The 13136-nt window shown below is 45.4% G+C and overlaps 1 protein-coding gene across 4 annotated transcripts in view; it reads right to left on the bottom strand.

Annotated features, from left to right (window-relative positions):
* LOC118361082 (synaptonemal complex protein 2-like) overlaps positions 1-13136 on the bottom strand; it is a 60841-nt gene that overhangs the window by 14672 nt on the left and 33033 nt on the right. For all 4 annotated transcript variants that reach the window (XM_052482848.1, XM_052482850.1, XM_052482849.1 and 1 more), the window contains 2 exons: positions 1803-2114; positions 1272-1329 (listed from right to left, as the gene is read on the bottom strand). In XM_052482848.1, the coding sequence (XP_052338808.1) occupies positions 1272-1329; positions 1803-2114 (370 nt within the window). The remainder of the gene's footprint in view (positions 1-1271; positions 1330-1802; positions 2115-13136) is intronic.

The following is a 13136-nucleotide window of genomic DNA, read 5'->3' as shown; positions in this document are numbered from 1 at the left end:
CTATCTGAGATTGCTGATGTTGTGAAGGACAGCACTGTGACAGAGGTCAACATCGCACAGCTGGTTGGACTGGAGGATGGTACGGTGCTGGTGGAAAGCTATGGCTGGCAACAACACCTGACTCTGTACTTCAGGCCGCTGCCACAGATCAAGCAGTACCAGCACTTCAGGTTAAAAAAAAATATTTTCACTGTATTAGGTTATTCTTATCTAAACTGGGGAGGTGAATTGATGTTGTAAAGGGTTGTAATGTCTTCTGATTTTTTGTTGATATTCCCTCTTTTACAGCTTCAATGCTCTGGAGCCTGGTGTCGTTGCCAGGGAGCGTTCGGACTGTCGGGACCAGGTTTCAGCTGCTGCGCAACGCTAACATCCTGCCCTTAAAAGCACCACCTGGAATGGACACAGCTAGACAAACTATATTTTTGACAAGATCAGGGAGTTTTCCGATGAAGAGGCTATGGACATCACATGCCCTGCACCAAAGTCAAGGACAGGAAAGAAACAGGCTCTCCGAATAGATTCCCTTGTTCATGCGTGGTTTGGACGGACCAGTCATCAGCACTATCTGCAGTGTCTCTATTCACATGGCTCTCTCCTAACACACACACCATAAGTTGCTGCTACTATTTTTTTGTTTATCTCACTGCTCAGCCACTTTACCGCGGATTGCATGCATATCTCATCTATCACTGATATCATTATTGATATTGTTCTTGTACATACTGTATATTTTATTTATATTGACACTATCTTTTTCTGATATTGCTACAATGCAAGTAACCATTTGGCTGTACCTTTTACACCTTCTGAAGAGACCATCCAGTTAGCAAGACTGAGCAAAATATTGATAGATAAAATTAATATTGATGTGTGGTCGTGGCAATTTGCAGTGTATAAATTTGTAATTATGTTCTGGCCTCGAGGCCATCGCTCAAGAGAAAATCGGCTTGTGGCTTAATCTAGTTGATGATCCCTGCTTTAGAGCACAATTTGTGCCTAAAAAAAAAAGTTTTTCATTCCAACTCTAAAATAACAATATATTGGCAGATATATAGGTAATTGTTAACTTTTGCCTCCCTAAAATCATTATCGGACCCAAAAATCCCAAATTGATCGGGCTGTACTAAACCAGCCCAGACGATGCTAGATTACAAGATCAGCTGAATGAACAATTTCTCTCCACATTATTACCACCCATCTTTCTCTTTGTGGACACTGGTGTTAATAAGATAATTTTCTTTCAGAGCATTACAGCTGTGGTCTTTTACCTGACAGGTGAAAGCTGCGTTGATCCAGCTTGTGCCTTCGCTCAGAGTATGGGGTTTTCTAGGGGAAACACAGTCATACGTTAACCCAGAAGTTTGCGTTAGAAATATCTCACCCCCCCCCTTAAAAGATTTAGATGCACTATTGTAAAGTGGCTGTTCCACTGGATGTCATAAGGTGAATGCACCAATTTGTAAGTCGCTCAGGATAAGAGCGTCTGCTAAATGACTTAAATGTAATGTAAATGTAAATATGGTGTTGGTCCTTTTGACCAGATCCCTATGGTCATAAATTGTGCACTACATAGGGAAAAGGGTGCTATTTCAGACACAGCCCTACAGTTATTTCCTGGTTATGAAGTGCTCGGGCAGACACTGCAAATTAGTGCCTACTACCCATAAACCCTGTTTCCCGGACACAGATTAAGCCTAGGTCTGGGCGACAATGCATGCTCAATGTAGAATTTACATTGAAATAACTTTTTATTCTGGGACTAGGCTTAATTCTCGCAAACTGGCCCTTAGTATCCGTACCTCCAGTGCGGTTGTCAGGGCTGCCGGGTTGACCACCTCCACTCGGGTCGATGACATCTCTGACCTGGACGAGGACTGGCTCAACTTCACTCTGGAGACAAGTGACTCCTTGTCGAAGGACTCGGTCAGGCCCAGCTGGCCCAGGGAGCCAAAATGGAGGGCGAATTGATCAGTCTCTCCTGGAGAAGGCTGTGATTGGAGTAGAGGGGAGGGCAGCACTGACTTCTGGAAGGCCGTGGAGGTCAAGAGGAGCTGGGAGGGAGGGCAGAGGGGAGACTGGGCCGGGGAGAGAGCAGGCTGGATTGGGCTCAGCTGGGGTGGCAGAAAGGAAGAGAGAGAGTGAGATATGTAGAGTATGTGGGAAGCCAATTGAGTTGGTCCTACAAATCATACATTTAAAAAAATAATATTGATAACTTAAGGATTGTACAGTTTCTTTCATTTTTTGCCTGAAATGACATACTCAAATCTAACTGCCTGTGGCTCAGGACCTAAAGCAAGGATATGCATATTATTGATACCATTTTAAAGGAAACACTTTGAAGTTTGTGAAAATTTGAAATTAATGTAGGAGAATATAACACATTAGATGAAGTTTACATACACCTTAGCCAAATACATTTAAACTCCGTTTCTCAAAATTCCTGACATTTAATCTTAGTAAAAATTCCCTGTCTTAGGTCAGTTAGGATCACCACTTTATTTTAAGAATGTGAAATCTCAGAATAATAGTAGAGAATAATTTCTTTCAGCTTTTATTTCTTTCATCACATTCCCAATGGGTCAGACGTTTACATACACTCAATTAGTATTCGGTAGCATTGCCTTTAAATTGTTTAACTTGAGTCAAACGTTTCAGGTAGCCTTCCACAAGCTCCCCATAATAAGCTGGGTGAATTTTGGCCCATTCCTCCTGACAGAGCTGATGTAGCTGAGTCAGGTTTGTACGGCCTCCTTGCGCACACACGCTTTTTCAATTTTCTATATGCTTGAGGTTAGGGCTTTGTGATGGCCACTCCAATACCTTGACTTTGTTGTCCTTAAACCTGTTAATCCTACCCCCTACCTTTTCGAACATTCTGTTAAAAATCGCGCAACATTTCAGCGTCCTGCTACTCATGCCAGGAATAGAGTATATGCATATGATTAGTATGTGTGGATAGAAAACACTCTGACATTTCTAAAACTGGTTAAATCACGGCTGTGACTATAACAGAGCCTGTGTTTCATCGAAAAGCGCAAGAAAAACTGATCACTGAAAACTGGAAAAAGTATCAATGCGCCACTTGCATGTATTGTTTATGGGAAACCAAATTACATGGGGCCGAGATTGCAAGTCCTACAGCTTCCACACGATGTCGCCAGTCTTGTCAATTGCCTGGGCTTTGTTTCTTGGTCAAACGAGTAAGAGAGAGCCCATTCCTTCCGGTCTCCGACAGGATGTTTTGAATGAGAAATTTTCGACCATGAGTTCAAGACGTGGAGCTATTGAATACACATCGCCCCGTGATCAATTTGACAGATTATTAACGTTTACTAATACCTAAAGTTGGACGCTGTTTTTTCCTGGATCACACACTCTTCATAGATTGATATTTAGGGTATATATGGACCGATTTAATTGAAAATTAGACCCAATTGTGATGTTTATGGGACATCTAGGAGTGCCAACAAAGAACATCGTCAAAGGTAATGAATATTTTATATTTTATTTCTGCGTTTTGTGTAGCGCCAGCTATGCTAATTATTTTGTTTACGTCCCCTTCAGGTATTTCGGGGTGTTGCATGCTATCAGATAATAGCTTCTCATGCTTTCGCCGAAAATAATTTTAAAAATCTGACTTGTTGGCTGGATTCACAATGAGTGTAGCTTTAATTCAGTACCCTGCATGTGTGTTTTAATGAACGTTTGAGTTTTAACGAGTACTATTAGCATTTAGCGTAGCACATTTGCATTTCCAGATGGCGAGATGGGACGCCTGCGTGTCGCGTGGTGTTAAGAGGTTAAACCCATTTGCAACCAAGCTTTAACTCGCTGACTGATTTCTTGATGTTGCTTCAATATATCCACATAATTTTCCTTTCCTCACGAGCCATCTATTTTGTGAAGTGCACCAGTCCCTCCTGCAGCAAAGCACCCCCAAAACATGATGCTGCCACCCCCGTGCTTCACGATTAGGATGGTGTTCTTTGGCTTGCAAGCCTCCCCCTTTTCCCTCCAAACACAACGATGGTCATTATGGCCAAAGAGTTCTATTTTTGTTTCATTAGACTAGAGGACATCTTTGTCCCCATGTGCAGTTGCAAACCGAAGTCTGGCTTTTTTATGGCGGTTTTGGAGCAGTGGCTTCTTCCTTGCTGAGCGGCCTTTCAGATTATGTCGATATAGAACTTGTTTAACTGTGGATATAGATACTTTTGTACATGTTTCCTCTAGCATCTTTACAAGGTACTTTGCTGTTGTTCTGGGATTGATTTGCACTTTTCACACCAAAGTACGTTCATCTCTATGAGACAGAACGCGTCTCCTTCCTGAGCGGTATGATGGCTGCGTGGTCCCATGGTGTTTATACTTGTGTGCTATTGTTTGTACAGATGAGTGGTGTCTTCAGGCGTTTGGAAATTGCTCCCAAGGATGAACCAGACTTGTGGAGGTCTACAATTTTTTTTCTGAGGTCTTGGCTGATTTCTTTTGATTTTTCCATGATGTCAAGCAAAGAGGCACTGAGTTTGATGGTAGGCCTTGAAATACATCCACAGGTACACCTCCGATTGACTCATGATGTCAATTAGCCCATGAGAAGCTTCTAAAGCCATGACATAATTTTTTGGCATTTTCCAAGCTGTTTAAAGGAACGGTCAACTTAGTGTATGTAAACTTCTGACCCACTGGAATTGTGATACAGTGAAATAATCAATTGTTGGAAAAATTACTTGTCATGCACAAAGTTGATGTCCTAATCGACTTGCCAAAACTATAGCTTGTTAATTAACAAGACATTTGTGGAGTAGTTGAAAAACAAGTTTTAATGACTCCAACCTAAGTGTATGGCAACTTCCGACTTCAAATGTAAGTACATTATTTTCCTTCAGAGGTGAATGTATTAAACCAGTTGCCGTGATAAGTTTTTTGTTGTGCATACTCCTCAAACAAGTGTGGTATTTTTTTCACTGTAATAGCTACTGTAAATTGGACAGTGCAGTTTAGATTAACACACATTTAAGCTTTCTGCCCATATAAGACATGCCTATGTCCTGGAAAGTTTGCTGTTACTTACAACTGTCATGCTAATCACATTAGCACACGTTAGCTCAACCGTCCCGGTATAGGGACACCGATCCCGAAGAGGTTTTAAAAAAGGTAATGAAAGATTATCACACCTACTTACAGCAAAATTGTAAAAAAAATAATTCTTAAGGTTTCACGAGAAAATTATAAATGATGGTGTTCAATCAATTCATCCCAAATGATGAGGAATAGCCCATCGCTACAGTAGAATCACATCTGTCACAACAGTAGTAGACATTCTCATTAAATGTGACTTGTATCGGGTGAATAGAAAAATATCTTCGGCAGCGAGAAAGAATCACAGCCATAGCCTACAGTTCGATCTACAGTTTTCAAAACATTTCAATACTATCGTGCAACATGCAGGAGTAGGCTACGTTCAGTTCGTACCAATACCAGCTACACACACAGCACACAATAGGGATGGGGGGAATTGACATGTGAATTGTTTCCGCGGGCTACGGTCACACTTCCTCAATTCAACAACTATCAAATAAAAAATACACCTATAAATTCCACCTCAAAGTTTTTTCCTTCACTATTTGACTGAATAATTCAACTTCTGTCGATTGTGGGAAGAAAATCTATCCATTTCTTCAACTGTTTATTTTTGTAGACAAACAGAAATCCCAATGAACAGAATATATTTATTTTGTGGTATCCCGGGAGGTCTGCCCTGGGGTTTGGTGACAGAGGGGAGGTACGTGCAGCAATGTTGCCTCCCGCTGCTGGAAGTACACGGGCTGCCTGGGCACCCTGACACTGATGGCCCAATGTAGAGGGAATTAGTTGAGAGTGCCAACCAGTTGTGCAGGCCACATAAAGGGAGCACCATGGCACACCGCAAAGAAAACCGAGAGAGAGGCAAGGAGTGAGCCTACGGACGGGAAGGACTGAGCCAAACCTAAGTTATTTTGTTGTTGACTAGTAAAGTTGTGTTTTCTGACTAGAACCTCCCCGTCTCTGTGTTCATCTCTGCACGCTCAACCCAAACACCCCGCGGTTTACCAGATACGGTGGAGAATGCGGGCAACTCCGTAGCTTTGGGCGCCGTGGGGTTGTGGTAGCGCAACTCATGACTCCAATATTAGCAGGCAGTGTTTAGACTGTCCACTTTGAAGAGCTGAGACAAAATGGCTATATAAGGAATGGAACATATAGGACCAGGTCCCCGCTACCATTATAACCTATAGCGCCCACATTTGACAGCTTTAACAAGCAAGAACTGAGATGGAAAGATAATGGTGGAGAAAGGTCAAGGGAAGCTATTTTCATATAGAGGGAGGGGACTCTATACGTTACGCAAAGACAGAATACTATAAAGGCAGGACTCTGTAATATGAACATTTTGTCTTTTCCATGGAAGGGCTTGGCTATGTTACATCTGTAATAAAGTCTAAATTGAATTCACAAGTTCCGGTATCTGTGCAAATATTTGACTAAAGATATTCCATAACAGGGTCAAGCGTACCGAGATTACCATGGAGGAACTGGTGGCTCAGTTTATCCCTCAGCCAGCAGAAGCAACAGGCGCTAGAGGAGCAGCGACAACAAAACCTCAGACTGGTAACGGAGGTAGCCCAGTTGAAGGGTGGGATGGCTCAGGAGTCTAGAGGAAGATGACGTGAAGATGTATTTGTGCACCTTCAAGAGGATGGAGCAGAGGGAAGGATGGCCCAAGCGGGCCAGCCTTTTGGCACACTGTCTCTCCGGGAAGGCCCAAAAGGCCTACATCGACTTGAACGCCGACCAGACAGCAAATTATGAGGGACTCAAACGTGAGATCCTGAGCCGTTATAGATTCAGCCACGCACGCCGTGCACAACTGGTCCAACACTGGGACTTTGACTCCACTATCTCCCCCCGTGCCCAGATGAGCAACCTGGTGCGCCTTGCCAAGGGCTGGCTACTGATCAAAGTACCATCCAGCCCAATAATCGATAAGGTTGCCCTGGATAGTTATCTTCGGGCCCTCCCCTACAAGATAAGGAAATTGCTGACGGTGGAAACCCACCAGAACACCCAGGACCTGCTAAAAGAGGCCCGGATGAAGAGAGTGGACTCGGGAGGAGGAAGAAAAGCACAGAGAGGAGAGGGGCTGAAGGGGGCCCGGATAGAACCGGCCGTGAAGCGGGAGGGTGACCCAAACCGACGACAACATCCACTGCTGGACCTAGATCTGAGGTGCTGCTATGAGTGCGGTGAGCCAGGACACCTTGCATATTGTTGCCCTGGCTACGAATCAATGGCGTCGACACCAGCGCTCTGCTGGACTCCGGCAGCATGGTGACCCTGGCCCAACCGCAGTGGCTCACACGAGAGGGAAAAGACGAACCGGGTGACGAGGAGATGACAGTGTCATGTGTACATGACGAGGTACCCAACCGTGCCGGTGCGGATAACCACCCCAAGCGGGGAGTGCTAGATGCGAGTGGGGGCTGTTCCTAACCTGCCTAGTCCATTTCTCCTCAGTAGAGATTGACCTCTCTTCCAGGCACTGTGGAGGAGGGACCCTGGGGAGGCACGTGAGCGAGGTAGGGAGGAAAAAGGACGGTCGCCTGCGCAACCCACTCCCTGCTGCTCGAGTTCACTGGGGTTGAGGGAGACAACCCCGCGCCGGGAAACGAGCCATCGTCCAAGGAGGACCTCAGGCTCCCCTTTATGGAGATGGAGGCACCAGACGGACCACCCGACACGGGAATCCTCACGTGCCATTTCGGGATTGCCCAGTTAGAAGACCCCAGCCTCCAGAATGAAAGTGACCAGGTTGTCACGGTGGACAGCGCACTATCAACCAGGGCAAATGAGTGGCGCAACCCCCACTTCACCATCAAGCATAATTTATTTGATCAGGTCGTAAAGTACAATGGGGAGACGAAAGACTTGTTACTCATACCCACCCAGTATGTTAGAACTGTCTTGCAGCTCACCCACACCCACCTGCTCAGGGCACACTTGGAGGGCGCACCGTGGAGGACTACTGCCGTACCTGCCTGGAGTGCCAGATCACTGCCCCGAGGGCACATTATAGAAACCGTTTGGTTCCCTTGCCCATTATAGGGGTGCCATTTTGAGCAGGTGGCGATGGATCTGGTATCTGGAGGTGATCCTGCTACGCATGGCGGCAGCGCAAGGTATCGCACAGGAGCTCATTTATTCAGCCGGGTGGGTATTCCGCGGGAAATCCTGACGGACCAGGGCACTGCGTTCATGTCTCATGTAGTGAAAGATGTCTGCAATCTTTTACGAATCAAACAGGTGAGGACCAGTGTGTATCATCCACAAACAGACAGGCTAGTTGAACACTTCAATAAGACCCTAAAGCAGATGCTGAAGAAGGTCACGAGAGAAACGGAAGGAACTGGGACCAGCTGCTGCCCCAGTTGATGTTCGCAAGGTACCCCATGTGTCCACTGGGTTCTCCCCCTTTGAGCTTCTGTATGGCCGCGGACTGCTGGGCCTAGCCAAGGAGGAACGTGTATACAACCGGGGGGCCCAACCACGAGAGTTCCACCTGGGTGAGAAGGTCTTGGTGCTGATCCCCACAAAGGAGAGCAAATTCCTGACTACGTGGCATCATTGAGCGGGTAGGCGACGTCAATTATAAGGTCCGCCGGGCGGGAGGAAACCCCTCCGCTTTACCATGTGAACCTACTGAAGTGGCACGCATGAGAAGCGCTGTGAGCAACATGGACCTGGCCACAACAGAACCCACCCTCTGTCGAATATTCAATGGGGCAAGACCTCAGCCCGCCCCAACGACAAGCGCTCTTGAGAGTTGGTCCAGCAGAATACGGCCGTGTTTTCTGAGGTGTCGGCGTGCACAGATCTCGCGGAACATCATATCCACACACGTCCTGGAGAACAAGTGCGTAAAGAGACATACCAGAAGCCCAGAGGGCGGCGGTCCAGCAGGAACAGGGCTCCAGCAACCTTTCAGCGACTCATGGACCGCGTCCTGCGCCCGCACTGTGAGTACGCTGCTGCTTATTGGGATGATATAATCGTGCACAGTGACAGTTGGGAGTCCCATCTCTGTAGGTTACAGGCGGTGGATGTGCTAAGGGATGCAGGGCTAATCGCGAACCCCCAAAGGTGCAAGCTGGACTACGCCGAGGTGGAGTACCTGGGCTATCGAATAGGGCGAGGTAATGTGAAAATTGCCGCCATTAGGGAATGGCCAGTCCCCCGAACCCAGAGGCAGGTGAAGTCGTTCCTGGGATTACCAGGCTACTACAGTCGATTTGTACCTAACCTTGCCCCAGTAACTTCTCCCCTCACTGACATAACGAAGGCACGCCTACCCCAGAGGGTGCGATGGACGGATGACACAGAGGCAGCTTTATAGGCCCTGAAGGATGCGTGTTGTTAGCACCTGGTACTCGTCGCCGAAGACTTCTCAAAAAAACTCCTGGTCCAGACAGACGCGTCTGACACGGGTAGGGGCCGTCTTGTCCCAAGAGCAGGGAGGCGAGGAGTTTACCCATCATGTATGTCAGCAGGAAGCTCCTCCCAAGGGAGAACTACTCCATTGTCAAGGAGTGCCTCACTGTGAAGTGGGCGCTGGACACCCTCAAGTATTACCACCTCAGGAGGAAGTTCACCCTAAACACTGACCATGCCGCCCTTGTGTAGACGGTAAGAGGTAAGGGCACAAATGACCGCGTCACAAGCTGGTTTCTGTCATTACAGCAATTTTCTTTCGGTCATCCACAGGTTGGGGGCCCAGCACAGCAATACTGCCACCCTCTACAGAGATAGGCAAGGAGTGAGCCTATGGAAGGGAACGAAGCTCCCAGAGGCATCGAGCCGAATCTAGGAAGGACAGAGCCAAACTTAAGTTATTTGGTTATGTTTATTTTGTTGCCAAAAAAAGTCATGTTTTCTGACTAGAACCTCCCTGTCTCTGTGGTCATCTCTGCAAGCTCACGCAACACTGCACGGTTAACCACAATATATATATATATATATATATACAGTCGTGGCCAAAAGATTTGAGAATGACACATTCATTTCCACAAAGTTTGCTGCTTCAGTGTCTTTAGATATTTTTGTCAGATGTTACTATGGAATACTGAAGTATAATTACAAGCATTTCATCAGTGTCAAAGGCTTTTATTGACAATGATATGAAGTTGATGCAAAGAGTCAATATTTGCAGTGTTGACCCTTCTTTTTCTAGACCTCTGCAATCCGCCCTGGTATGCTGTCAATTAACTTCTGGGCCACATCCTGACTGATGGCAGCCCATTCTTGCATAATCAATGTTTGGAGTTTGTCAGAATTTGTGGGTTTTTGTTTGTCCACCCACCCGGAGTTTCCTGGCCATGGACCAAAATTATCGATGTTTTGTTCCCCGAGCCACTTAGTTATCACTTTTGCCTTATGGCAAGGTGCTCCATCATGCTGGAAAAGGCATTGTTCGTCACCAAACTGTTCCTGGATGGTTGGGACAAGTTGCTTTCAGAGGATGTGTTGGACCATTCTTTAAACATGGCTGTGTTTTTAGGCAAAATTGTAAGTGAGCCCACTCCCTTGGCTGAGAAGCAACCCCACACACGAATGGTCTCAGGATGCTTTACTGTTGACATGACACAGGACTGATGGTAGCGCTCACCTTGTCTTCTCCGGACAAGCTTTTTTCCGGATGCCCCAAACAATCGGAAAGGGGATACATCAGAGAAAATTACTTTTCCCCAGTCCTCTGCAGTCCAATCCCTGTACCTTTTGCAGATTATCAGTCTGTCCCTGGTGTTTTTCCTAGAGAGTAGTGTCTTCTTTGCTGCCCTTCTTGACACCAGGCCATCCTCCAAAAGTCTTCGCCTCCCTGTGCGTGCAGATGCACTCACACCTGCCTGCTGCCATTCCTGATCAAGCTCTGTACTGGTGGTGCCCCGATCCCGCAGCTGAATCAACTTTAGGAGACGGTCCTGGAGCTTGCTGGACTTTCTTGGGTGCCCTGAAGCCTTCTTCACAACAATTGAACCGCTCTCCTTGAAGTTCTTGATGTCCCAATAAATGGTTGATTTAGCTGCAATCTTACTGGCATCAATATCCTTGCCTGTGAAGCTCTTTTTGTGCAAAGCAATGATGACGGCACGTGTTTCCTTGCAGGTAACCATGGTTGGCAGAGGAAGAACAATGATTCCAAGCACCACCCTCCTTTTGAAGCTTCCAGTTTGTGATTCAAACTCAATCAGCCTGACCGAGTGATCTCCAGCCTTGTCCTCGTCAACACTTACACCTGTGTTAACAAGAGAATCACTGACATGATCATGGTCAGCTGGTCTTTTGTGGCAGGGCTGAAATGCAGTGGAAATGTTTTTTGGGGCTTCAGTTCATTTGCATGGCAAAGAAAGACTTTGCAATTAATTACAATCACTCTTCATAACATTCTAGAGTACATGCAAATTGTCATCATACAAACTGAGGCAGCAGACTTTGAAAATTAATATTTTTGTGTAATTCTCAAAACTTTTGGCCACGACTGTACAGTACCAGCCAAATGTTTAGACACACTTCATTCAATAGTTTTTCTTTATTTAAAAAATGTAATACATTGTAGAATAATAGTGAAGACATCAAAACAATGAAATAACACATATGGAATCATGTTTTGATTTGTTAAAGAAGGCACCCTTTGCCTTGACAGCTTTGCACATTCTTGGCATTCTCTCAACCAGCTTCATGAGGTAGTCACCTCGAACGCATTTCAATTAACAGGTGTGCCTTGTCAAGTTAATTTGTGGAATTTATTTCCTTCTTAATGCGTTTGAGCCAATCAGTTGTGTTGTAACAAGGTAGGCGTGGTATACAGAAGATTTGGTAAAAGACCAAGTCCATATTATGGCAAGAACAGCTCAAATAAGCAAAGAAAAACTCTGAAAATTTCAAGAACTTTGAAAGTTTCTTCAAGTGCCGTCGCAAAAACCATCAAACACTATGAAACTGGCCCTCACGAGGACCGCCACAGGAAAGGAAGACCCAGAGTTACCTCTGCCCGAGAGGATAGGTTCATTAGAGTTACCAGCTTCAGAAATCTTCAATTAACTGCACTTCCGATTGCAGGCCAAATAAATGCTTCACAGAGTTCAAGTAACAGACACATCTCAACATCAACTGTTCAGAGGAGACTGCGTGAATCAGGCCTCCATGGTCGAATTCCTGCAAAGAAACTACTACTAAAGGACACCAATAAGAAGTGACTTGCTTGGGCCAAGAAACACGAGCAATGGACATTAAACCGGTGGAGATTTGTCCTACGGTCTGATGAGTCCAAATTTGAGATTTGTGGTTGCAACCGCCGTGTCTTCGAAATGCAGACTAAGTGAAAGGATGATCTCCGCATGTGTGGTTCCCACCGTGAAGCATGGAGGAGGAGGTGTGATGGTGCTTTGCTGGTGACACTGTCAGTGATTTATTTAGAATTCAAGGCACACTTAACCAGCATGGCTACCACAGCATTCTGCAGCGATACGCCATCCCATCTGTTTTTTGTGCTTAGTGGAACTATCATTTGTTTACAGGACAATAACCCAACACACCTCCAGGCTGTGTAAGGACTATTTCACCAAGAAGGAGAGTAATGGGAGTGATGCATCAGATGACCTGGCCTCCACAATCACCTAACCTCAACCCAATTGAGATGGTTATGAATGAGTTGGGGCACAGAGTGAAGAAAAGCAGCCAACAAGTGCTCAGCATACATGGAAACTCCTTCAACACTGTTGGAAATGCATTCCAGGTGAAGCTGAGAGAATGTCAATAGTATGCAAAGCTGTCCATCAAGGCAAAGGGTGCCTACTTTGAAGAATCTCAAATAGAAAATATATTTAACACTTTTTTTTGGTCACTAAATGATTCCATTTGTTATTTCACAGTTTTGATGTCTTCACTATTATTCTGCAATGTCAATTATTATTCTACCATTTTTTTTTTTTTTTTTACAAATAAAGACAAACCTTGGAATGAGTAGCTTTGTCCAAACTTCTGACTGGTACTGTATATATTATTTTTTGAAAATGTGTCAGAAGGCCCATTGGTGC

Source organism: Oncorhynchus keta, chromosome 28 (assembly GCF_023373465.1).
Source record: "Oncorhynchus keta strain PuntledgeMale-10-30-2019 chromosome 28, Oket_V2, whole genome shotgun sequence".
In the NCBI taxonomy this organism is placed as follows: domain Eukaryota; kingdom Metazoa; phylum Chordata; class Actinopteri; order Salmoniformes; family Salmonidae; genus Oncorhynchus; species Oncorhynchus keta.
This window is presented reverse-complemented; position numbering and strand designations above follow the sequence as displayed.